This window comes from Solenopsis invicta, chromosome 13 (genome assembly GCF_016802725.1).
Source record: "Solenopsis invicta isolate M01_SB chromosome 13, UNIL_Sinv_3.0, whole genome shotgun sequence".
Classification (NCBI taxonomy): Eukaryota; Metazoa; Arthropoda; class Insecta; order Hymenoptera; family Formicidae; genus Solenopsis; species Solenopsis invicta.
In genome coordinates this window covers 1092285-1116834 of record NC_052676.1, presented here as the reverse complement: position 1 = coordinate 1116834, position 24550 = coordinate 1092285, and the positions used below count along the sequence as shown (strand labels likewise).

Here is a 24550-nt window from a genome sequence, read left to right as displayed (position 1 = left end):
TGGGATCCCGATCGATTTCGGAAAGAAAGGCAATCCGCCAAAATCCGCGACATCCGCGTACCGATTACAATCAAATGCGAGAATCCGCGAGTCGCAAGATCAAACGCTTTACGGGATACTCGTGTAGCAACTTTTCACACCGAAAATCGCATCTGAGTGATGATAAAAATCGCACGAAACGCAGAGAGATACGACGATAGCACTTACAATGGCCGTTGTGCCGCGATCGATTGAAGTTGGCTAAAGGGCGCGCAAAGTTTCGATTGTCGAAATATCGAAAGGATCGATATAACGAAACAATTGCAGCGCTAATTCAAAATTAAAATTTGAAATTATATGAATAGAATAGAAAACAATATAATCAAAATAGCATGTTAATGGCAATAATTTGCTCCAAAAATATACAACTTGTAAAGTTAACGATATATGTATATCGAAATATCGAACCTCTATGAAACTAAGAGTCAAAACTTAAATTTATTTTAATTATTATTATTGAAACTTAATTATAAATATAAAAAAGACTGTAATTCTTCGAACGTATGAAATTATTTGAAATAAAGAACCATAGAGTAACATTTAAATTTGTGCTTGCGAGAAGCGAGATATCAAAATGGAAAATTAAAGAATAATAATTAAAAAATCTTTAACTTTCTTATCAAATACATTTTCGTGAACAAATAATTAAATCAATTAAATTGGATTATAATAGATTAAATAAATAATAACCAGATATAAATTTTCACTCATCAAATAATATAGCTTTTAGCATTTCGTAAAATAATTTATTTATCAATATGAACAAGAAAGTATTATGCAGTAGACATTATCGACGAACCACGGAAAATTGTCGTTATTAACGATCAATCATTCTTGCGACGCACGTACATACGCAAATTTACTTTCGCAAATGCGCGTGTAAATTATTGCGTATTAATGTTAACCAGAGAACATATGTCGCGCACCATACGTCGTCGATAATCCATCCGTAAAGCTAGAATACAAAATATCTCTCGAATTTCATGCGAATCCTATCATTAGATTATCCGCGCACTTAAAAAGTATCCATTCGTGAAGCCGAGAATCGCAAGGAACTTTCTCTCAGTCTAACATACAGAATAAGTCGATGAAAAGCAGAATTGTTAAACGTCCCTATCGAGAAAAAAACAAATTGTCATATTTCGAAGACATTTGCTTATTCCGTTTTCCGGTGACTCATTCTGTATAATTTCCGATAAAATCATTCGCGGCGCGTGGAAAACTATTCTTCATTTACAATATCGCGACTTTCATTATATAACAAACTTTATTCGTTTGGTTTTTTTACAATCTTCCTGTTATTTTGCTACAATTTTCTGTGTAATTAGATAAATAGAAAAAATAAAATTTGTTATGTGTTATTTCTCGAAATTTGATTTGCCTTTTGGCGAACATTTCGAATGACTCGCACTAATTAAATTTGTACAATAAGTGAACAGTTTTGTTTAGTATACAGTGTAAAATATTGTCAGTGGACGGGTCATTCATCATAAATCGTTGAAGATATTTGTTTTTGGCAGCTCTATCAGGTCGATTCAGGACATCGGTAATATTTATTGAGATTTCGAGTATTAAACACTATGAATATTTGCAGAGATAAGTACGTTTTTCGAAATTTATATTGACTTGATACAAATAAATACAATTATTTTCCGACATCAAAAGAAAAAAAAATTAAACTTTATATCGTGCAACGATGAAAGGGGGGACTTATGCGTGTCGCAAATTTCTTTTTCAACATAAATTTCATTATTTTATTAATTTCATTTCATTATTAATTTTATTATCAAAAATTAAATTTTTCCCGCGACACACATAAATAATCAGTTCCGATTCGAGCCCCAAATATATTTTATTTATATATTTACAAATCACAATAATTATAAAAGAATTCCAAAAGGCATTTCATTACTTGAAAAACAGATCATCGTCGAGTACGCGTTCTTTAGTAAGTATAAAAATTGTATAGGACACTGCGTTAAAATGTCCCGAGAGTGGCCCAGAAAAAGAGAGGCGATCCTGCGAAGGGATAGACGTGGAAATGGCGTGCAAGAAAAAATATACTTTTATTGGATAGAGAATAGGATAGTACTTGTAGAATCGTGCACGTGATCGAAGTCTCGATTGAACAAAGTATCAAATAACTCCGACGTGCACGAATACGCCATTTCACCCGTTAAAGCGATTGCAATAGACGAACGCAGTAATAATTATAGCGCGGTATCAGCACTTTGTATCGCGCGAAGAAGATGCATGGATTTCGCGCAGTTTCGAGCTCTAAGAGAGCATCTTATCCTCGGGAATGGTCGGGCTGGTGGCTGTGGTTGCGGATGCGCGCCTCATTGCTTCTGATTCCCGAAGAGCCTCGTCGAAGCTCTGTGTCGAGCCGGATCTTGAAGGCACGACTTTCGTCTGCGGAAAGGAAAAAAAGAATCGAATTCTTCAGTAAAAAATGAAAGAAATTAAGAGATAATTTATATTTTAATAATTTTAAAAAACGTACATTCAACATGCCATAAAACTTAAGCTATTTTATATAACTTGTTTAATAATTGTGTTTATTTATGTGTCCATTTTCGCCAAAATAGATTAACATTAGTGGTATAAAAAATCACAAATTTCAAAGCGTACAGCTCTATCCAATAAATTATAAAACAATTAATTTAAAAAATTAATTTAATATAAATATTTATTTAGTAAAATTACTCCAATTTAATTTTAATTACCTTGATATTCTCGCAGGCGGATCCAACTCTTTCCTCAAGTGATCGAAAGCTGTCGGAATTGCGCATCTGGCCCAGTTTCATGGTAATGCCACTACCAAAACCACCCAAAATACTCGTCGTTTTTTCAGCCGTGGACTTCAGTACAGATTCCGTCTTTTGGAATCTGATAAAAAAAAAGCAAATATTCATCATTAAAACAGTAAAAATTACCAATCTTTAAATTATCTTCCATGAAAACAATAACTCTGCTAATTAATTTTTAATCAGCGAAGCTCTTATAGATATTACATAAAGTTAGTGTTTGCAGTGTTAAATTTTGTTGTGTTTCAAGCGAGTGTAGAAGCAATATTCTGTACTATGACGGCGATACTTGTCGATAATTAAAATTAAGAAAATTAAAATATTAACAAAAAGCTTGTCCCCAAAGCAAACTTGTCAAATTTTATATTCGCTTTGAGGATAAATATACTGTCAAAGTTTAAAGACTCATTTCCAAAGTACTCTGTATGTAAATATCTATTGTTAATACGATGTGCAGAATATCGTTATAAAGCGTGAAACGCGAGGACAAAATGAGACTTTGTGCGTACTTACACACTGTTCGCAGAGATTGTCCTGGTTAAGCGACTGAATGTCTCGCTGACGTTCTGATAACTGAATAAGAACCCAATCAAAAGTAAAAAAAAATCAATGCTTTTACGTGTATCTGAAGAGTACAACTGGACTATCAACGTAAAAAAGAATCGCTTCATAGAAATGAAAAGATGAGAAATAAAAGAAATAATAAAGATAAAAATCAGAATAAAAAAAAATAAACAAATAAAAAATTTGGAAAATACGATTCATGTTTTTCTCAAGAAGCGTTAAATATTTTGCTAATATGCGAGACAAGATATTTCATTTAAAAGTACTTTGTGATTCTGTTACAATTCACTTACCCACTTCTTCATACATAAAATATGGCAGAGTGCATAGAGTGTGTATAGAGTATATGTATATATGTACAAAATATATATACAAAGACATGCGAAAAAAGCAAGCGAATAGCAGCATACTTACACGTGGCTTTCCTTAACATTCTTAATTCCCTGATTGACATCGTCGGTGAGTTCCTTCCAGACACTAATGCCAAGCTTTCTCTTCAAATCCTGCGAAACCTTGATTTTGCTGGCGAGAACGTGTCTCAAGGTCTGTATCTCTTCTTCGACCTGGAATTGATTTTCATTATTTTCAGTCCAGGGTTTTTCCTGGATCCCCGAGACTTGCCTTTGCTAATTCGGCACTCCAATCAGCCCTCTGTTTTTCTTGCTCCTCTAAAGTGAGTCCTTGAAGCTCGTTTGCTATGTTATCTGACGATGGCGACAGAGAACCGCCCGAGTGGAGCGAGGCGTCTTCTCCTGGAACAGAAAGGAAGAAAAATTAATCGTGAGGCATACGGTACCATGACGGTCACGCTAACTGCTCGGGAGGATTAGTTTTCTCGCTAACAAGTTGCAATTTAATACAGATTATTATGTTACACATGGGAAGATAATGTAATTTATATATGTGTATTCAAATTATAATAATCCTCTGGAGAATAAGTAACATAAAAGCATTATTATAAAGTTAAAAGTTAAAATAGAATATACAATTAAATAACAAGATATTTTACTCCAAATTTTATATATATATATATATATATATATATATATATATATATATATATGTATGTATCAATTATAATAAAACTAAAATTACTTCATAAAATAACTAAATTTAAAACAAATAAAATTTATTGTATCAAATGTATGTGTTTTTGCGTATGCACAAACATAAAAATGGAAATGTGATCGATAGTAATTTGTCGATTATTTTCAGGAAATGGTTGCTTAAATTTCTAACAAGCGATTCCGATTGTTTCACCGATTTCGTCAGATCGCGAAAGAATGCGCCGAGTTCTGCAGTTTCAGCAGAGCAAAACGTCCTAGAAAAATGAGAAGCATGTTTCCACGTCGCTGTACTTGATAGCGATTCCACGATCCTTTTTCGTACACTTTCACGTGTCGAGAAGAAATGAATCGACGTCGAAAAGTTGCTAGACGTAACCGCAAAATTTCTCACGTGAAAGTACACAGTTATTATGTTAGAAATTAAATCCCACAAATTTAAGAACTATTGCAAATCTAAATAAAAATTTATCTAATATATCTTGATATATTTTTGAGATGTTCCAAACATCAAATAACTTAAACTTGATAATCTTTTTAAAAAATTAATTAAAAATATTCTCTTGTTTAATTTAATTTTTATACATTCAATTCTTTTCTAATTGTCATAACTCTTCAAATATTAAGTCCATGTTATTGATATTTTCAAGATACATTCCATCAAATTATCTGCGAATTTTCCACGAATTTTACAACTGCCCTAATTTCTATCAAAAGAATTTTAGTGAAACTCATAACGACTTCTCTTTATTGCAAATTATGAGTGTAAAAGTTAGAAAGCAATTTCTCTCTTCTCTTCTCTCAGCACCTTTTTTCTTTATCAGCTCGAGGAACTTTTTATAATTTTGACTATTGCTGATTTTGGCGAGGTAGGGTTTAGAAAAGTCTTGGAAAATCACGCGGATTGATCGCTTCTTCTTGCGGCCGTCACGTGACTCTCCTTGCAGGAGTTCTGTCTCGACGGTCAGGTTGCCATCATCCACGACAATCTCGTCGATTTCGCCGTTGGAGCCGCGCCAGCAATGGATCACCAGCTCGTCCACCTCCTCGTCACCCAGTTCATCGATGTCGTCGAAGCTCGGCGTCGTTGTTAGCTTCGAATAATATGCATCCTCCTCGTACTCCAGCGATTCAAACTCACGTTCATTCTCACTCGGGCAATTCTCCTCGCTATGTTCCTGGCAGACTTTCCCACGCGATTGAATAGTTCTTGCATCTACAGATTGTTCAGAGTTCGCCATGTTGTCTTTCATTGTCTTCCTCCGGGAGACAGGAAAGCTTGTCCCAAAATTCGACTCCAAAATCTTGATCCAAGTAGTAAGATATGTACCAGACAAATAGAGTACTTCGTGGTTCTTTTTTTCTAAAGAAGATGCTTTTTTTAAATTTTCCAGAATCTTAATTCAAGAAGATTATTGGAGAGTTTATTGCAAAAACTTTAGGCTAGAGAATTAATGATAGAAAAATATTAAAGAATCTCTTTATAGATTTCTTTTTATATTACTGATCACAGCAAGCCAGTTCAATATTTTGCTTCAAAAATCTTGCTCCAATATTGCTTTGGAGATATATTTTGCAAATAGGTTTTGCAAAAATTTATCTATGATTTTAATTTCCATGTATTACGTATATATCGTATTCATCACAATGAAATTGCAACATAGTCCAGAATTGAAAATAGAGAAGTAACCATTGAGAATTAAAAATTACAGAGGCACATCTCCTCTCACATAATCATGATTGAGAAATTCGGCGTTCATCACAATTAATTTATCACACTCGATCACTCACATCTTACTAAACTAGCAAAGTATTACGCGGACTTTAAAAGCAGTAACTTAAACGCTTGCGCGATCGGCTTTCTTTCCAACTGGATCGATTTTCAGATCTACGTCGCGATGCATGATTAATTTAACAAGCAATTCAAACCGCGTATTAGTGACGTTTCAGAAAATGCGACCACGTGCACTGACGTGTGCACACACGACTAACAGCTGTGCTTTGAGAACGACGTCGACGTTGCCGAGAACGCCACCAGAGGTTTCAGAGAAATCTAGACACGGCTCTTGCTCTACCTGAGCAGGAAACGAGTAGTGAGAGGACGAGAGAGGAAGGGGCAAGAAGAGAGGGAGAAGAAGAGGAAAGGAAAGGAAAGGAGGGAACAAACAGGTGGCCTTGGTTCTCCATCAAGAAATATAGAACTTGGTATTATAATTCTACGAAGTCTATGGAAATCCACAATCGAAAAAAAGAAGAAACAAAGGAACTCCAGTTGGGCAGCTTTTACCCTATAAGCGCTTAATATTATTTTTATATTAAATATTCCTAAAATATTAATAAAAAATGATTAAATGCTGACTCCTGATAATATTACGTGAAGTAAATATATAATATAATTTATTATTTCAATATTTTAAATTATCGGCAATATTGTAACTTTTAAATGTAATAATTATAATAAAGTCTATGAATATTTTATGCATAATAATTCACATTAATTTTTAAGCACAATAATATTCATGGAACATTTTCAAAATATTTCACGGATATTGAAGTGATGTATCGTGAACATTATATTATATAAAAACAAATATATAACATTAACACAATATTCCCACATTAAAAAGATGTTAAAAATAATGAATAATATTATAAGAATATTGTGTGCTTATAAGGTAAGCGAACCAATCAAAGATTGTGTAGACAAAAAAGTATATGCTATTGCATTATTAATTATTAATTAATAAATTATTAGTAATTAATTGATTTAATTATTTAAAAGTGACAATCATTTACTTCAATTATGCCTTTCTCTACGGTACATATTTGCATGTGGCTGTGCCAAGCGAGATTCGTTTGAAATGTTAGTACATTAATTAAGAGACTCTCGCTAATTCTTGCTAATGTCTTGCTAATTCGCTCTCCACGGGATACTTTGAAATTACTCCGATATTTGACATTCACGATTTAATCCTCTTGCTGAATGTGCTTCCGTTCGTACTATTTAAGTTACAGTGGTGAACATAAAACAGAAAAAAAGTAGGCTAACAATAAGATAGTCGTAAAAGAGAAAGAGAAAAGAAGGACAAACCAAGCTCGATTCAGCGCTCTGATTGGTTCATCGACCTCCTCGGCTAAGTGCATCGCTTGTTTTTGCGATCGATGATGAAAGCGCGGAAGCGTGGCGAAGATGTATAATAAAAGTTCTTAGAACTTCGCGGAAACCTTCGGTAAACCGGTTTATCGATCCGATTCGCGGCAGAGAATTCTTGCCCATACTTAGAGACGTATGTTTAGGGCTAAAAGCGGCCGTCTCAGTCGCATTTAATTCAAACGTCAGATTGAAGCAAAAAGAAATAGAAGTGCTCGAGAAATTGCTCCGTAACTTTAGTATCGATTTAACAACGTTTAATCGAAAATGTCATCTCGCTTAACATCAATTAAAATCTTATCTTAATTTTTCAGTATTTCAAACTGGAAAAACTTAAGCTGTTTACTCACCCACCTACCTTTATCTTTAATCTTTTCCTACATTGAGAAAAAAAGTTATATTAACTAAATCTCTTAACTTGATTAAATTTCTTTAGTTCAAGTGTTCATGTATTTAATTCAAATACATAAAATACTTGAATTTTGAAGCATTTATATATTTAACTTACATACATAAATATTTGATTTGAAGAAATTTAATCAAGTTAAAAATTTTAGTTAAGTTTAAGAATTTTTTTCTCAGTGTAGCTTTTCGTAAATATTAAAAGAGAATTTGGTTCCGAGTAATTTTAAGCGTTGCTGTTACATGTTATCTTCACAGATAATAATGTGACATGAAAGGAAAGATAGTATTGACAAACTGCATACATTTTGACCCTCGGTTTTGATCATCCTCAGTGAGAAAATATTCTTGTTGTCCAACTTCTTTATTAGCTATAGGACTCTGTCTTCTCATAAAACGTTGGTCCTTAAAAATTGAATAATAATGTACACATTTTTTATTAATGTTTAGAAAAGTATTTTTTTTTAAGAGATAAAATTTGTGAATGTAGTCAAGTGTATTGTCAAGGAACATAAGTTGAGTTTAATTTTCTCAGAAAAGTAAATTAAAAACAAGATGTAAAACTTGTTCATCAGACTACATTGGAGATTCAGGATTACAAAAATTAAAGATTATAATTGTATTATAATTTTAAATTTAAACAATAATAATTTAAGCTAGATCATTTCGGTAATCACACAAATAAGTAAAAAAGTCAACTACACTCGAGGCTGGATCTTAGTGCTTAACATTATTTTATATGCAAATTTTAAATGCATATTCAGTTTTTTAAAAGCTGTGCCAAACACAATTCTTCTTGAAACACAATCATAAACTGAAATCAGAAATATCACAAATTAAATTAATCAAGTCAACTTAATAATAATGTTACAAGCACTTTAAAACACTGTAAATAATTTATTATGAAAAATATTCTAACTAGAGTTCAAACCTTTAAATTTAAAATTAATTTCAATTTGTTCCGATTGGTTAAATTCTGATTTCAAATTTGTAATCCTCAATCTCCTATGCATAGTATAGTTCAATACAGGTTTAAGGAAGTGACCTTCACCAGTGCAGCTGCACCCGCATTGCAACTGCAATTTATTTGTGTCAGTTGCTCTCACATTCCTTCTTTTCTCTTCTATTTCTGTAAATATGTATTATGTAAAATATAGAAATCATATAGAATTTCTATCATAACAATATTATGTCTGTATCAGACTACAGATTAAAACTGAGCTTAGATTGATCAAAAACCAATCTCTTTAATGAAGTTTGTTTTAATTCTAATCCACTCTCTATGTCTAGTCTGATACGGGCATTACGATCAGCAAGAGCTTAATTCAGCAGTTCTCTATTCCATCTAAATAATAAGTTTTGAAAACTAGACCATCAAAAACTTCGATAAAAGTTTATTATTTCTTACCGAAGTTGTTTGCTTGCGCTACTTACTTGCGACAAAATCTTTGACAAAAGAATAGAAAGTACAACGCAAAAATGCGGCAAATATCAACGCGACAGGAACTCGTGGCTAGTCGCCGGTTACACACATACGTGCGCGTAAACATGCGAACACAGAGGCGCGGGCGAGTTCACAAGGTCGTTGCTGGAAACGTCAAGATAGCGGGTGGCGCATAATCGCAGGTTAGAATTCGATCGAATCTCGATTACACCATCGTGTCTCCAAACTTGGCCTTTTACCAGTCTAACTTTCAAACGAAAATTAACAGTCTATCTCTCGCGCAATCATAAGCGAGTTCACGAATAATTTTTTCCCGGATCGAACCGGAAAAGATGACGAAGTCAACGACGGTCTCACCTGTTGGTACGTTGCTCATTTCGATGGTGTCGCGGCGCAAGGTTGGAGGAAGATGACGATTCTCGTCAGCCGTGCGTAAAGAATCGGCGCGTCCCAGCGTCACAAATTGGTTCACCAGGAAGCGAAAAGTAACAAACGTTCTTTAATATCGCGGAAAGATCGATCGACTACACCATCCCGTCGGTGAACTAGTCGAGTACTGGCGGCCATGTTGAAAATGCGTCTGCCAGTGGCGCCGCGTAGCGGGCGCTCGGTGAACCCTCGGGTGATTTGGCGGATAAATTTGATAAAAGCAGATAACAGCGGCGTAATAAGTGTAACTGGCGCTATTGAATTTATGTCTTATTGCTAGAAATCAGGAATGTAAAAATATAAAATTTATTCGAGTCAAAGATTTGATACGTAGGCAATATTAAATTTAATGTGATTATGTAAGTTTTTATATATTAAATTAAAATATCTAAAGTATATAAGAGAGATATTATTTTTGACATTTCTAGTGTGCAAAAATTACAGTTTCTAATTATATAAATTTACACATTACATACATTAGTGAGCGATTTAAATTTTTTCATTTTTTTAAATTTCTTTTAATTAGCAAATTAATTTCTACGTAAAGAAATCGAGATGTTCTCCTGTAAAAGCGCAATATTATTTTTATATTGAATAATATTCCTAAAATATTAATAAAAAATGGTTACAGGCCCACTCCCGATGATATTACATAAATATTGTGTGAAGAAGTAAATAATATTGTTTAATATTTCAGTATTTCAATATTTTAAATTATCGAGTATATTATAACTTTTAAATGTAATAATTATAAAGTTTATGAGTATTTTATGCATAATAATTCACATTAATTAATCAGCATTGTGTCAAAAATGTAAAAACGGACATATAAGATTATCACAATTATTTCCATAATATTAAAAAATATTGCATAATATTTTCGGAATGTTATTTTAATTTTTGTTGATACTCGTATAATATTCTAAGAATATCATAGCGCTTATAGATTCAAAGTTGCAGAATAGATATGTGAGAATTATTTTTTAGCAACATTTATTTCTAACAGCTATTGTCTATGTACAGTTATACATTGGCGTAATCTATGCAACGCAAACACAACGAATTCCTGCAAACTACGTGCGCGTTTTTTAACGATAATAAGGTCCTCAGAGGTGATTCAGATGATTATCACCTTAGGATATGATCATCATCAACATACAAATGATTCGCCGTTCCCTTACGGAAGCATAGAAATTCTATCGGTTGTCAGATATGTGCACTCGTATATTTATATCGTGAACTCGTTCACGGTTGAAGCGATACGCTCGTATGCACGAAGGCTGCATGATTTCGTTTTATCAGCCGTGAGTTATCGTCTGCAGACGGTGAACTTGAGCTGGAGAACCGGTGGGATTATATAATTCGAGGTTCTGAATTTTAAATCATACTAAACTCCAAAAACATCATCCGACGAGTATTTGAACTTCAAAATTAAAAATTCTTACGTAACATTTTTCTTCCCAATTTTTCAAAATCTTCCATCTTTCGCAAAATGCGTCTCTCAATTGCTACATGTTTTCTTCTTTGAAGAAGAAGAGAATTTCAACGAATTGAATGATTGCAAGAAAGGTGCCTGACTTCTTCCGTAGTACGATTTAAAATTCAGATGTTTCCACGGTTAGAAACACGTTTGGGTCTTCGAGAACCTCAAATTATTGTCATCCTTCCTAAAATAAGCTTGTCAACGCACATATTTCTCTGACACACAACATATTTTTCTGAAGATTTGCAGAACCCTAGGAAGCATCTATTGCGCAAAAGATACATCTACCTGGAAGCAACAACGTAGTTTATTCGGCAAACATACTAGATCCTTTGCGCCTTTTGAGACTCAGGAGTTCTCAATCTATCCCTGAAGTTTTAGTTTATAAATCTCTTCGTAGCTCATGTTTCCTTGCGACCTTTAGGATCCTTGGCACCAAAGTCTGCGGATCCTGAAATTCCGCTTCTCTCTCACAATGGCTGAAATTCGGCGATTTTTTTTAGATTGAAAATAAAAAAAATAATACGAACGCGCAAAGTTTACAGTAAATAATTATTACTAGATAATGGTATGAAGCTGTTGCGAAAATTCGTTCGGTCCATCTGACAGATGTATCATACAATCGCTGTATATTTACACAAAAATCTACAACATTCCTGCTCAAAGAGTCCGATAGCATAAAAGAAAATCGATATGATCATCTTTTTGATATTAGCAGTGTTGGATTCTTGTATCTGGCAAATCTATCTTTAGATAAGTCCGTTATCTTTCATTATCTTGTTTTTTTAAAAATGATCTATTCTTCGATCTAAACTTCAAATTGCATTCTCAATCGATAAGATACAAGATTTTCGCTATATGTCTATTTACGTATAGTTTTGATATAAACATACAAGAATATTCTCGAATTAAGTCCGATTCTCATATTAACGTCGAAACATAACTTGATTGAATTGACAGATAGAAAAGCGTTTAATACGAGAGTAAATATATTTAAGTGAAAAAGCTAGATTGAAACGATAGTCTGCGTTGAAATTACATAGAGCGTTCCTAAAATAAGTTGTCCCAATCTTAGAAACCTCCCATTAACTTCAAATCAATTTCTGTCGTCTCTTACTGGCTTCTTCAAGCAGGGATACTACGAGAGAATCGCCTTTCCAGTCGTCCAACTTGGCCTCTTATAAAAATAGTGTCGGAAGTAGGAAGCGCGAATTAATGATATAATCGAACGTGTAAAAACTGTAAATTCTGATTCTCAGAGATTGATTTTCGAATAATGTTCGCTTGTATCTTCGATTCGATCTCTTCCTACGTCGAAGAGCGCGGGAGGAAGTTCCCGACGACTCATCGAGCTCCAGTTTTGCGCTCGAAGAACCTCGTGCGCGATATCTGCTTTTTAGTTACTTTACACAAAGACATCAATTTCTAATGGCATTTCTATTACCGATCTACGCACCTGTCCTCTTAGGCAATTTATTTGTAATTTTGCACTAATGACGCCCAATTGCCGATCTTCGTGGACATCGGTTGAATTAATAGAAGTCAACGAGTTCCGTCTTTATTAAAAGATATCTTCGACGTCGGTGTAATTACGGTCCCAATATCCGCCCAGGTATATCCAATCTTCCTGACCTGTGTAAGGATTTGTACCAGATTGGAACCACCTGCACATATATGTTCTAAATTACCATTCGCATTAAGAAATTAGATATTAATAATCTCCAATTAATTTAAACATTTAAATATTTAAAAAACTTTACTTAAATATTAGTTCTACTTTTTAATAGTTCCAAATTAATGCTATAAATAGCTAGTAATTTAATAATTGGAAATTAGACAAAAAATAATGATGAAAAGGAGAATTATTTATTATTAATACTTCAATTCGAGTCACTTAAATCGCAAGATTTTTTCAAAACTTTTATTCTTGAAATCATAAAAGAATCAAATTTTCAGAGCCAAAATAGAAAGCGTAATTATACCTAGGAACATATTCATTTCCTTTTTTCTGCTTGCGCGCTTTGCGGGAATTCCTCTGTTTTTCCTCGAGCCTAGCTTTCTCAGATGCAGCTCCATCCTGATCACCGTTCTCCAGTTTGCGAATATCTGGTCTCAATCTGGAGTCTGTTGGGCACAGGGTTTCTCCCATATCTGCCTCCAGCTCGTTCAGTGACATGGCAAACGTTGTGAACTGATAATACTGCGAATCACAGTGATAACATCTTTGCATCATCAATATATTTTTAGTCGATTATTTTTATCGATCTGATAAATTAGAAAAATCTGTTCTAAGTAACAGATTGAAATCTGTTCTAAGTAAAAATAAAGAATAACAAGATAAATATTATTTTAGTAAAATAATTCGCAACAAGAACTATTAGAATATATATTTTTAGTTTTGAATAGAATTCAATAAAAAATTAATCAAAATTCGTAGTATCATTTAGATTCGACTAACATCCGAGCTGTTGCTGGGTCTCGGTGTAGCTTCCCACAGTGTGACAGATCCTGGAATCTCTTCCACTATTGGAATATCGTCAACAACCGTACTCCCAAAGGACTCGTCTATCGCATCCTGTAAATAAGAAAAAATTCCTAGTATTAGTGACATGAATATATTAAAGAATTTTGAATAAATGAATCGATTTAAATAATGAAAATCGTTTGTACCTGATGCAGGGGCTTGAAAGCTCCGACCTTGAGACTGTGAAGTTTTGCTAGAACCTTTTTGTGTCCTGGACTACCCTGCGGACTTTTAGCCTCCAATTTGATTTTCTCCAGTGTTTCCTCGTACAACAAGGGCTCGCAGGATCGTAAAATATCAGTCCATTGACCGTAAAGGAAAAGTAATTTTCTTTTCCTAAAAAAATATAATAATATAATTAAATAAAATATTCGACTTTATTTTAATTTAAAATTAAATAAATTTATTGTACAGATAAAACTTTTATGCTCCCGTCTGTCTTGCTAACCTAATTGACAATTAATTAATACTCACTCTTGATTTATTATGAAGCCCTCGACGCGATGAACGTCCTTTCCATTCAGGGTGCTTTTAATAAAGCCTAGTTTAGCCTTCAAATTATCCCCTCCGTGCTGCCTGATTTCTAAAGGACCTGATTGCTCCATCCATAATTGGCCCACCAAAACATTGTGAAGAATGCAATTGACATTTTGCCAAGTATAGGACTCCTTCCACCTATTCAAACATAATTATGAACACATCATACAGCTTTAAAAAGTCCCTAATTTTCGATAAAAATTATTTCTCTTAATATTGTTTTACGTTTAATAATAATCTTGATCAACTTGAACTTTCGACATAATTATTTTTATCTTAATCTTTAACCGATTAGACGTATTTTGATAAGAGAGATAATAATGGCAATAATATTAGATAAAATTAATAAATTTAATACACAAATCTTTAATTGCGATTGTAATTACAAACTGACTTGGGTAATTCGACTGTCACAACCCCTTTCGGGTGCACTTCCAATGACTTTCCCCAAAATTTCAATTTGGGATGGATACTGCCGTGAAAGATGAAGTCCTCGCTGTCAGCGTAGAACGCGGACACTGGTGGATGATGCGAGACCTGCTCGCATATTATCCTAAAGGAGATTGGATGAAGAAATCATTTTCAGGTGTGAAAAGAGAAATGAAAAATTAGCAATAAAATAATATCAAACAATAAATCAATTTCAACTAGAAATTAAGTTATTGAATTCATAAATACGATGTGTAAAACAGGTACCGGAAGTCTTTGCGTTGCAACTCGTACGTCTCGCCCAAAATTGGATTGAAAGGTTTCCCAAAACGCTCCCAGTTCGAAGCGAGAGCACTCACAGCGAATGCCGCAACGTACTGCGTAATCATTCATGTTATTTATTAATAGTGGCGGATTATTGATTTATCATTATCCCGATTAAAGGCAATTTCTTGCGCACCTGAAGCCTCAAGACCGGTGACTCCTGCTGGGATGCCTGCTTGAGCAATACGGCATATTCCATGTATTCCGCGACGCGTTGCAAGAAAGAAAGAGGTTCGTTGAAGATGACCGGCATACTGGTCTTGCTGATGTCTTTACCCAACTGGAGCGTCATTGAGCAGAGATTTATTTCGGAATGACCCGGAACTGGTAACGACGTTCTTGAACAGCAAAACGTGCTTTGATGAACGAGGTGCTTAAATAAAAGAGGTAGATAAAAAAAAGATGCAGTGTCTTAGTTCATATAAATTTTATTTAAAAAATAAATGGATAAATTTCAGACCTCTAAATCTTTGAATATTTGTAGTCTTCAATGCGACTGAAAATTCGAAACTTCAAACAATTTATAGATTCGTAAATTTAAACATTTGTCAATATTTCTATATTGCCAACCTGTAATGTCTCGATATCCTTTCGTTGGCCATTGTAAGGGCCAAGGTTTCTCGTGACTATCGAACGTCCCAACGACGGCAGGAACTTCCAATCTGTGCTTCTTGTTAGTCGATATTTCGATTTCCACCAACATTGACTAGTGACTATGAAGCTTTATAATTTATTACCGGATATGTGGAAACTCGAATTATTTAACATTTTTCCAGATTTTTGAGGAATTTGATACAAGTTTCACTTGAATGCTTCAAAATCGTTAGAAATTTTTAAGCAAACAATTGGCAACTTTAATGATGCAGATTTCTAAATCTTCAGATGTTTAAAATTTTCGACATTTAGTTAGAAATCCCAAAGCTTTATGTAAAATAAGTACGTATTCGGAGATATCAATCCTAAACTCTAATTCAGAATTCTGACTTTAACAGTGAATTACTTAGGAATTGGAGCAAGCCGGTTCTTGGATTATCAAAGAGTATGGTATATTTAAATCCTTTATACTCAGATATTTAATTAAATTCTTCGGAAGACCTGTTAGCCATTTAGGATTTTTAGATGGTACGAACTTTGGAACCGAATCGCGTGGATAAATCTTTGGATGTTCGCTCGGGAAACTTTCGATCTTCCGTGGCGCAGGCGAAACAAGAAGGGGGTAGAGGGAGGCGCGGTATCTAAATGGACCGTCCGGTTCTCCAGAGAGAAAAGCTTTGTCTCGCTATCTCGACGACATCGCGACAATTATTCCGATTATCAATGAAGCCGCAGATGATGTCACTCGTGGAGAATTCTCGCGATCGTCTGACACTCGTTGTCACTTGCTCATGGCGGTTGGGAATTTTGAGAGAAAATCGTTGAGACCGGAAATCACGACACGATTGTTTCAGCCTTGTCTCTCGATCAGCTGTACACTTGAAGACTGTTGAGCTTGCGGGCGTGACGGCGAGCTCCCCCTTTGCTTTTAGCAAATATCAATAAATCCGAGCATGACCGTTGAGCTCGCGAGAATTTCCGTTGGGACGATGGACCGATTCGTTCGTGAGAAACGATTGCCGAGTTAAAATTTGCAAACTTAAAAGGGTCTCGATTTTTTAAAAATAATACCTCAAATATTACTAACGTTTAAATAAAATTAATTTTTAATTTCTTAAGTACAATATTTTAATTATTCTGTATGCAAAATGCATGACAAATTAATAAATTACTTATTCTTGCATATTTTGCTATTTTAAAAATAATATTAATTATATGAAAAATAAGTAAACGTTGTTATTAAATTTCAAGAGAAAATTTTAATTTTTAAAATTTAATTTACGAAAAACTATTATATACTTATTAATAATTCATTCTGTTAAAAAGGATAGCTCTTATTTTAAAATACAATATTTAAAAATTGTTTTAGATAAAGGACGAAAGATTTTTTTGCGATTTTACTCTGGTACTTCAATCTTAATTAATTCAATTAATACGTAATGTGCCAAGGACTGCATCATTACGATTTAATATATAGCTGTTATATATACACAAAAATCAATAAATACGGAGGCAGAAGGGCAAAGTTTCAACAACGTGAACGAACACGTGAAACACCCACGATTGAAAGACGTTACATCACGCAATCAAGTGGTCTGCGTGGAAAATACAAAATGAATTTAATTAACGCGTACCCCATACATACGGCGCACTGTCCAGACACACAATACTACCTTCATCGCGTGCAACCTTGCCGATAAAATTGGCGCAAGACACGAAGAACATTCACTAAACATTCACTAAAGGACCATCGAGAAAATGCAAAGATCTTAATTGATAAAAGATACGCTTTCCATTGCATTGTATTCTGAAATCTGAAATTGCATCTTCACGTTCTTTAATCTTTCTTGCTCGAATTGTGGCGCTTTGTCAAATTGAGCATCAAATTTTGAATTCCAGAATTCTTGAATCCCCGATCTTTAAATTGCTTGGATTCGTGAGATCTTTAAAACTTGTAATTTTTTATTATCGAAATTAATTTTGTTCAAAATCTTACCTCAAAATTCAGAGAACAATAATAAATCAGATTTATATGTGTTTTTTTGTTAAATGCTATAGTTTTTAAATTCTTATGATCATCCATTTCTGAACTATCGCTTCTTTAATCCGTAAATTTTTTTAAACTTAATTTAAATTATGAACTTAATTTTTTTTTTTTAATTATGGATTTATGGATTCTTGATCATCAGATCCGGCGATTGATACATGACAATCGGCGGATTACTTTCTATTTCCACCGGCAATGTATAATATTTTATACAAGCTACTCTCTTCTTCAGTGACTTGCATGAAGAGTTCAGTGCACTGTAAGCGCATCGTCGACGACTCGGAATAAGAATAAGCCGAATCTCTCTATTGATTCACCTGGAAACCAAATCGATATCCGTACGAGGCACAGGCGCTCACTTCGTTACGGATCGTCTAACTTTCCTTGAATCGTCCATTAAATTCGTCGCCCGTTTGATAAATCTGTCAAATTCTACGGTTTCGAGAATAATTTTTGCCAATAAAAGATCTTAGGAAAGTGTACGGAAAAAAATGGAACATTGTGTTTTAAATCAATAAAATTTAAGTTTAACAATTAATTTAAACAAGATTAACTTGAAAATTTTTCAGCCATAAAAAGCTGCGTGAAGATATTTTTTATTCGTATAATATAGAATCGATATAATATAATATCGCGAGATCGATATTTTGAATTGTTCTAAAAAGTGACAGGAAGTTAACGTCGGGTTTTGAAAATGAATAAGAAAGATGATCCATCGCTAGAAGATAAGAACTGGGAAACTTCCGGAAGCCCTCAAGAGCCGAAGGATGTTTCAAAGGAGGCAGAAGGAAAACCTGTATTTCGCAAGTATCATACGAAGCATATGAAGTTATTTCCGGAATTATATCGAAGCGACGTCTCGATTCATCCCAGTTACACCGACTTGAAAATCTTGCCTTAGTAAGAACTGATTCAATCGATCAATTAACGCAAATTTATTAGATGTAATTTAAAAAAAAGTATATTTTTCATACATAATTTTATTAAATTAGGCGTTTTAGAAAAATTCACCGAATGGATTTCACTAGCTTTTTATAAAACTTGTTTATTTTTATATCATGTACAATTAATTGCACAATTAATTATATCTTTTAAGTCATGTGGTCTGCAGACAGCGCGTGCAAAGGATTCAACGACAATCATTTAGGCAGTTAAATCGCGAGATCAAGCATTTCGCTATGATTCAAATGTTTGCTCTCGATGGTGTGAGGATCGATCGTGTCTTCAGCATCGGTATGTCGCCGAAGATGTTAATTGTACCAGACCCGTTGACAGAAAAAGAAAGACGCCGGCTGAACGAACTCATTCGAGATTAAAAAAAAAATCTATCTGTACAAATTTCGATAGAAATAAATTGTATTTTATACGTCTTATTTAATTACAATTTAATTTTTTTCTCTTTTATAAATAATATTAATCTGTTGTCATTATTTCTTGTATTGTACCAATAAATTTTTATTAATAACTAGCCAATAACTCTTGTAATTAATGTGAGTAATTTGAATCCTTTTACGTTTTCAATTTACTGGAGAAATTATAATTATAATATAAAAAAATTTCTTTAAATATTGTCCGACTTGTTTATATTATAAAAGTTTTAGATCATTGTTGTTGAAATTATTCAATAGCTTTAATAAATTTTAGATTATATATTCGTTTTTTAAAATGTTTAAAAACAGCATTAGTATTTATTTGTTAAGTACGTATTTAATCACGATTTTTATAAAAAATAAAATGTTGGCAATTAATAAGGAAACTCGAAAAACAAAAGAATGATTCCAATGTCAAGCTTTGTCAAGTTGTAAAGACTCTGATCGAGGAAAATATCATTATAAATAAGCATATAAACAATGTTTCGAAATACTTATCAGAGCGGATTTTTATCTATTTTATATAGCTGTGGCTCAGCTCCTCTAGAATTATGGGACATGCATGTTAGTTTTTATTGTATTTAAAAAGATTGGAAGAAAATTTATAGTTTTATAGCCTCTAAAAATCTTAGTCTACATAGATTTAATTAAAAAAATTAGCATTATTTTTAATAATAATAATAACACACAAAATTGAAAATATTTATTGTTTCACACGCATTTATTCAGGTAAAAAATGGATATATACGAAGAATCACAGATGAAGAGATAAATTCATTGGCACTGGAAATAGCCGGGACCAATGTAGCTACGACTTATATTTATTGCCCAGCAGATCCAAAGAAAGTGTTGGGTATTAAGCTGCCCTTTCTTATCTTCATTATCAAGAATATGAAGAAGTATTTCACGTTCGAGATAACAGTAAAGCCCATGTGAATACGTACTGAATAAATAAGGCTTGCAATTTCCTTTTATAATAAGATTTTCCATCCTACGTATCTTTATTTTAATAAATAAGTATTCCTACTGTTTTCTTAAATAAATAAAATTTTGTACTATACAAATAATATTTTTGATTTTTCTTATTTAAATAATATTTTTAATTTTTTTCTCAAATAAAAACGTATTTCTTTTCCTCTTTTTAAATCTTTTTCTTATAATAAATCTCATTTTCTTGTAGATTTGCATACTGAAAGTTTAATTATGTAGCAATATTATCTGTTATAGATATTGGATGATAAGAATATGCGTAGGAGATTCCGCGTGAGTAATTTTCAAAGCACGACACGCATTCGTCCGTTTTGCACATCCATGCCCATTGGGCTTACAGGTGGATGGAATTCAATTCAATTTAACTTGCATGATTTTACACGACGAGCCTACGGTACAAATTATATCGAAACCACTAGAATACAGATCCATGCCAACTGCAGAATCAGACGAATTTATTTCGCCGATAGGCAAGAATTTAATATATAAATTAATTCTCTAATTAATTAACCATTAAATTTTGTATTATACATATGAATTTAATTATTTTGTAAATTATGTCATTAAATCAAATATAAATAAGTCATATTATTTGATTAATTTCACTGAAGCTTTAGAAAATATCACAAGTTTCATCATATTTTTAATATTATGAGTTAATGTAAAAAAAATTTACAAAATATATTAAATAATATTCATTTATAATGGTTGGTGATTTCAAATAAGATTAAATTAATTATTAAACAACGTTTTTTTTAGGCTTTATTCAGAAGATCAATTACCGGAAGATTTTAAGCTTTTCTTTCCGGTGGATCGGAGAAAGTGCGTTAGAGAGGAAGATGTCATCAAAGTGGCGAAGAAACCAAGCTTGGTGCCTAAGGAAGTACCGTCAATCGTGAAAGAACCGGAAGTATCAGTGAAGGAGATAATCGAGCCGCTAATAATTCCGAAGGAGCCTGATTTAATCGAGGAAGCGTTACTAGAGGAAAAAGAGGAGCAGCTAATTGTAGAGGAAGTTAAAGAAGAAATAGAAGAAAAAGAAGAGCAAGAGGAGGAGAAAGAAGAGGAGGAGGAAGAGGAGGAGGAGGAAGAGGAAGAGGAGGAGGAAGAGGAGGAGGAAGAGGAAGAGAAGGAAGAGGAGAGAGAAGAGGAGAGAGAAGAAGAGAGAGAAAAAGAGGGGAAGGAGGAAGAAACTAAAGTTGAAGAGGCTGTAATTTTTGACGAAGAAGAAGAAGCAAAACCTACATACGTTACTTATGAAGATGAAGATGAAAACGAAGAACAACCTACGCCGAAACTAGAAGAAACTGACACGAAGGACGAGGCTGATTAAGTCAAATTGTATGTTCAATAAACGTGTGTGTCTCATATAATCTTGTATTTTATTGTACAAGTTTTGTATACTCTCTTTGTATTATTCTAAAGAATGGATTATTATTATTAAAGTTTAATATTAATAATTAAACGAAAAAGCATTCAGAATCACGGTTACGACACATCGTAGTCATCTTCCTCTCGTTTTCTCTTCAACGATTCATCGGTCTCCATTTTTACAGCTGGCAATGTCTGATTGGAAGTGATCTGTATTTTCGGTTTCGTTACCTGTGTTTTTACCGTTGTAGTGCTTGTTGTTGCTGCAAAAACATTTGCATAGATATTTCAAAACCTTAAAATTTTAATTACATCTAATTTTAAATATAATTTTTAAAAATATAATTAAGTTCAATTTTTTCGCTTATAATATTATGTGCATATGAATTCTAGTAATATCAGCTGTAATGCATATAAGTAATTTTTTTTATTAAAATCTTACTGGCTGGAGTTCTAAAGGAAATATGGAATGGGATGGAGAATCGAGGATGGGACTGCATTAGATGGAATGGAGCTGAGATTGAAAATAAAGAAATGAATATGTTACTCCATATTAAATAAATAAATCAGTAATAGAATAAAAAATTGTTGATAAAAAATTAATATTCTATAATAATTACACACGAAAAGATTGTATTGTTACCTGTAGAGAACTTCAAAACAGGTTTCGGTATAGAAATGGTTTGTGTTCTGGCGACAGTAGCAAGTGTGCCAGGCCTCTTAACGATCGACACACCAGTCTTATTTCCCTCTACTTTTGGTCTCGACTGCCCACCTGACTGATTATTGCTACCCAAAGAATGTGCAGGTTTCTGAACAATCTTTTTTGCTGCGTTTTTAAGTTTGTAATTTGTTGCGTTTAAGCAATATCGATCTGGTGGTAGTCTGAGGCCATTGTTTGGCTTGACGAACGGCAACGGAATGTTATTCTTAGTTCGTGCCACATCCAATAGAACATCTCTAGGTGGTGGATTCGTAAAGGAACGCTCTAGCTGCATTTTGACCGCTAGTCTGACGTCATCCAGGTCAATAAACTTCTTTTTGGCGTGATTAGCATATACTTTGCTGTCGTCCAATATGCATGTGACATATCCTGCAAAACATTTCTACTCATTAGATAAAATTGCAAAATTTTTGAAATAATAAAATAGTTAAATGTAAGAATTATCGAAATGTTAGCAAAGTAAAAGAGAACTTACGATATGTGAATTCCAATAACTGGTTGATCACCTTAGGTTCGTAATCCGTTATTCCCATGTCTTTCATGATAGACATGATGACTTGAGCATCTTTAGGAATATGTTTCACGTGACTCATGCTTTTCGTCTTTTCCGACATTTCGTCAAATTAAAATAGCCCACTATAAATACTACACAAATTACGTTACGACGCCGTGCCAAAGCGAATTTTTTTAGGTTATGTTTATGCTCTCAAAGCCATGGAATCACTCTCATTCTAGAGAGGAAACTACACTTTAGAATTATTACCGGTGGTAAAAACAAGATCGTATATACAGATCGTCGGACTATATCGGCAATAATTTCGATAATTTACGCGAACGCAATGAGGATAAGACGTGAATAGCGAATTGTAGGAGCGAATATACGGTAGATATACAAATTGACTCACCGTTCGCCGCTGGTCGCTTCGTTTACCGTCCAGCTCCGTCTCGGTCGCAGCTCTCGAACGTTCGAGTCCAAGATCCTCCTCACAACGATTCGTCTCGATTCACACTTGGCACGAACGTGTGACCCTTCGTTTTCGACACATCCGGTACTCACGTCCCAAAGAAAACTCAAGATACGAGGCTACGGAGAACGGAGATGCGAATGATGCGATACACGATTAAACGCGACACACTTCGACACGACGGATGTTCGCCCGACACTTCACGGCATTCTCGAAACACTCCTTACTCGCGTCAAGAACGCGTCGAAACGACGAGGATGCGAGTTGAAATCAGTTGAAATGCGCCGCGACGTGCCACGACTTTCCGCCGTCCCTAACCGACCGACTGCTGCTAATGCGTAGTGCGTAGCAGCGGCGATAGCGGCGCGCAGGCGCCAGTCACGTGAGTCATACGTCACGCCGCTACGCAATGCTACGCAGTAGCAGCAGTCGGTCGGTTAGGGACGACGGAAAGTCGTGGCACGTTGCGGCGCATTTCAACTCGCATCCTCGTCGTTTCAACGCGTTGTTGACGCGAGTAAGGAGTGTTTCGAGAATGCCGTGAAGTGTCGGGCGTTCGTGTGAACATCCGTTGTGTCGGATACGATGCATGGTGCGAAGTCGTGTCGCGTTTAATCGTGTATCGCATCTTCTCCGTGGCTTCGTATCTCGAGTTTTCGACGGGCGTGAGTATCGGAAGTGTCGAAAACGAAGGGTCGCGCGTTCGTATCAAGTGTGAATCGAGACGAATCGTCGGGCACGAAGATCTTGGGCATACTCGAATGTTCGAGAGCTGCGGCCGAGACGGAGCTGGACGATGGACGGAGCGACCAGCGGCGAACGGTGAGTCAATTTGTACATGTATCTACTGTTTATTCGCTCCAACATTTCAGTATTCGCACCTCGTCCCGCTTGTGCTTGCATAAATTGCGAAAAGACGATTCAATGAATTACGCGAAACTCATTAGGATAAGAAAAATTTGAAGCTCGTGTACGCGCTCTTTTCGCCAGGTATACCAACAGTCGCGGATGACATGCTTGAAGAAACTTGAAATCTTTGAATAGATTTTAGTTCGTGGCGTGTCCACTATCGCTCATATCGCTGTATCGTGTCGCCGTGTGTGTGTGTTGACGATTCTGTTCTCCGGAAAATTCGCTGTCATTCAATGAAATTCAGCAAGATGAACATCACTTCAGCAGGTGAATTGCCGAATAATTTATTGTTGATCAAATTATGTCGATTTTTTGCGCGAGAATCTGCTTGCACGTATTTTCATAGGATGATTTGCAAATCGTGCAAGACTTAACCTCGA

At 34.3% G+C, this 24550-nt stretch overlaps 6 protein-coding genes across 12 annotated transcripts in view; 3 read left to right on the top strand and 3 right to left on the bottom strand.

Moving 5' to 3' along the window:
* Window positions 1–763: 763 nt before the first annotated feature.
* LOC105199567 (tumor protein D54) lies at window positions 764–10057 on the bottom strand. Of its 3 annotated transcripts, none has more exons than XM_026137032.1 (6): window positions 9829–10057; window positions 4032–4162; window positions 3825–3973; window positions 3360–3419; window positions 2766–2928; window positions 764–2451 (listed from the first exon to the last, which is right to left on the bottom strand). In XM_026137032.1, exons 1-6 carry the CDS (start codon window positions 9845–9847, stop codon window positions 2317–2319), a joined length of 657 nt encoding a protein of 218 aa, XP_025992817.1. In that variant the 5' UTR covers window positions 9848–10057; the 3' UTR covers window positions 764–2316. The 3 variants fall into 3 exon arrangements, with proteins under 3 accessions (XP_025992817.1, XP_011165020.1, XP_011165021.1); XM_011166718.3 differs by lacking the exon at window positions 9829–10057 and adding an exon at window positions 5283–6797; XM_011166719.3 differs by lacking the exons at window positions 3360–3419; window positions 9829–10057 and adding an exon at window positions 5283–6785.
* Window positions 10058–10876: 819 nt separating this feature from the next.
* On the bottom strand, window positions 10877–16693 carry LOC105199568 (oxysterol-binding protein-related protein 2). 2 transcript variants are annotated; one of them, XM_039456553.1, is made up of 9 exons: window positions 15768–16693; window positions 15334–15570; window positions 15141–15250; window positions 14839–14997; window positions 14382–14582; window positions 14054–14243; window positions 13842–13958; window positions 13366–13583; window positions 10877–13047 (listed from the first exon to the last, which is right to left on the bottom strand). In XM_039456553.1, the coding sequence occupies exons 2-9, from the start codon at window positions 15487–15489 to the stop codon at window positions 12945–12947; spliced, it is 1254 nt and encodes a 417-aa protein (XP_039312487.1). In that variant the 5' UTR covers window positions 15490–15570; window positions 15768–16693; the 3' UTR covers window positions 10877–12944. The 2 variants fall into 2 exon arrangements, with proteins under 2 accessions (XP_039312487.1, XP_011165022.1); XM_011166720.3 differs by having other exon boundaries at window positions 15334–15535.
* Window positions 16694–17869: 1176 nt separating this feature from the next.
* Window positions 17870–19211, top strand: LOC105199570. Its single transcript, XM_011166722.3, has 2 exons — window positions 17870–18738; window positions 18935–19211. The coding sequence occupies exons 1-2, from the start codon at window positions 18533–18535 to the stop codon at window positions 19152–19154; spliced, it is 426 nt and encodes a 141-aa protein (XP_011165024.1). The 5' UTR covers window positions 17870–18532; the 3' UTR covers window positions 19155–19211.
* Window positions 19212–19215: 4 nt separating this feature from the next.
* On the top strand, window positions 19216–21578 carry LOC105199590 (cilia- and flagella-associated protein 20). Its single transcript, XM_039456665.1, has 4 exons — window positions 19216–19772; window positions 19938–20129; window positions 20436–20668; window positions 20958–21578. The coding sequence occupies exons 1-4, from the start codon at window positions 19689–19691 to the stop codon at window positions 21529–21531; spliced, it is 1083 nt and encodes a 360-aa protein (XP_039312599.1). The 5' UTR covers window positions 19216–19688; the 3' UTR covers window positions 21532–21578.
* On the bottom strand, window positions 21545–23549 carry LOC105199571 (transcription initiation factor TFIID subunit 9). Of its 4 annotated transcripts, none has more exons than XM_039456664.1 (4): window positions 23199–23549; window positions 22769–22929; window positions 22213–22662; window positions 21545–21832 (listed from the first exon to the last, which is right to left on the bottom strand). In XM_039456664.1, exons 2-4 carry the CDS (start codon window positions 22905–22907, stop codon window positions 21687–21689), a joined length of 735 nt encoding a protein of 244 aa, XP_039312598.1. In that variant the 5' UTR covers window positions 22908–22929; window positions 23199–23549; the 3' UTR covers window positions 21545–21686. The 4 variants fall into 4 exon arrangements, with proteins under 4 accessions (XP_039312598.1, XP_039312596.1, XP_011165025.1 ...); XM_039456662.1 differs by having other exon boundaries at window positions 22769–23024; window positions 23199–23548; XM_011166723.3 differs by having other exon boundaries at window positions 22769–22938; window positions 23199–23548.
* A 754-nt stretch (window positions 23550–24303) lies between these two features.
* LOC105199577 (26S proteasome non-ATPase regulatory subunit 1) overlaps window positions 24304–24550 on the top strand; it is a 42880-nt gene continuing 42633 nt past the window's right edge. Inside the window, exon 1 of the mRNA XM_011166730.3 lies at window positions 24304–24437. Within this exon, the coding sequence (XP_011165032.2) occupies window positions 24404–24437 (34 nt within the window). The 5' untranslated portion in view covers window positions 24304–24403. The remainder of the gene's footprint in view (window positions 24438–24550) is intronic.

Coding starts and splice junctions, on each gene's coding strand:
- LOC105199567 (XM_011166718.3), bottom strand. CDS start 5,727: ATGAAAGACAACATGGCGAACTCTGAACAATCTGTAGATGCAAGAACT. Junction 4,163..5,282: donor CGAGCTGATAAAGAAAAAAG/GTGCTGAGAGAA, acceptor TTTCTGTTCCAG/GAGAAGACGCCTCGCTCCAC. Junction 3,420..3,824: donor AATGTTAAGGAAAGCCACGT/GTAAGTATGCTG, acceptor GTTCTTATTCAG/TTATCAGAACGTCAGCGAGA.
- LOC105199568 (XM_011166720.3), bottom strand. CDS start 15,799: ATGGCCAACGAAAGGATATCGAGACATTACAG. Junction 15,251..15,333: donor CACCGGTCTTGAGGCTTCAG/GTGCGCAAGAAA, acceptor ATGATTACGCAG/TACGTTGCGGCATTCGCTGT. Junction 14,998..15,140: donor TTGCAACGCAAAGACTTCCG/GTACCTGTTTTA, acceptor AATCTCCTTTAG/GATAATATGCGAGCAGGTCT.
- LOC105199570 (XM_011166722.3), top strand. CDS start 18,533: ATGAATAAGAAAGATGATCCATCGCTAGAAGATAAGAACTGGGAAACT. Junction 18,739..18,934: donor GACTTGAAAATCTTGCCTTA/GTAAGAACTGAT, acceptor ATATCTTTTAAG/TCATGTGGTCTGCAGACAGC.
- LOC105199590 (XM_039456665.1), top strand. CDS start 19,689: ATGTTTCGAAATACTTATCAGAGCGGATTTTTATCTATTTTATATAGC. Junction 19,773..19,937: donor TAGAATTATGGGACATGCAT/GTTAGTTTTTAT, acceptor GCATTTATTCAG/GTAAAAAATGGATATATACG. Junction 20,669..20,957: donor CGAATTTATTTCGCCGATAG/GCAAGAATTTAA, acceptor CGTTTTTTTTAG/GCTTTATTCAGAAGATCAAT.
- LOC105199571 (XM_039456664.1), bottom strand. CDS start 22,907: ATGTCGGAAAAGACGAAAAGCATGAGTCACGTGAAACATATTCCTAAA. Junction 22,663..22,768: donor GTTATTGGAATTCACATATC/GTAAGTTCTCTT, acceptor AATGTTTTGCAG/GATATGTCACATGCATATTG. Junction 21,833..22,212: donor TGTTTTGAAGTTCTCTACAG/GTAACAATACAA, acceptor ATGTTTTTGCAG/CAACAACAAGCACTACAACG.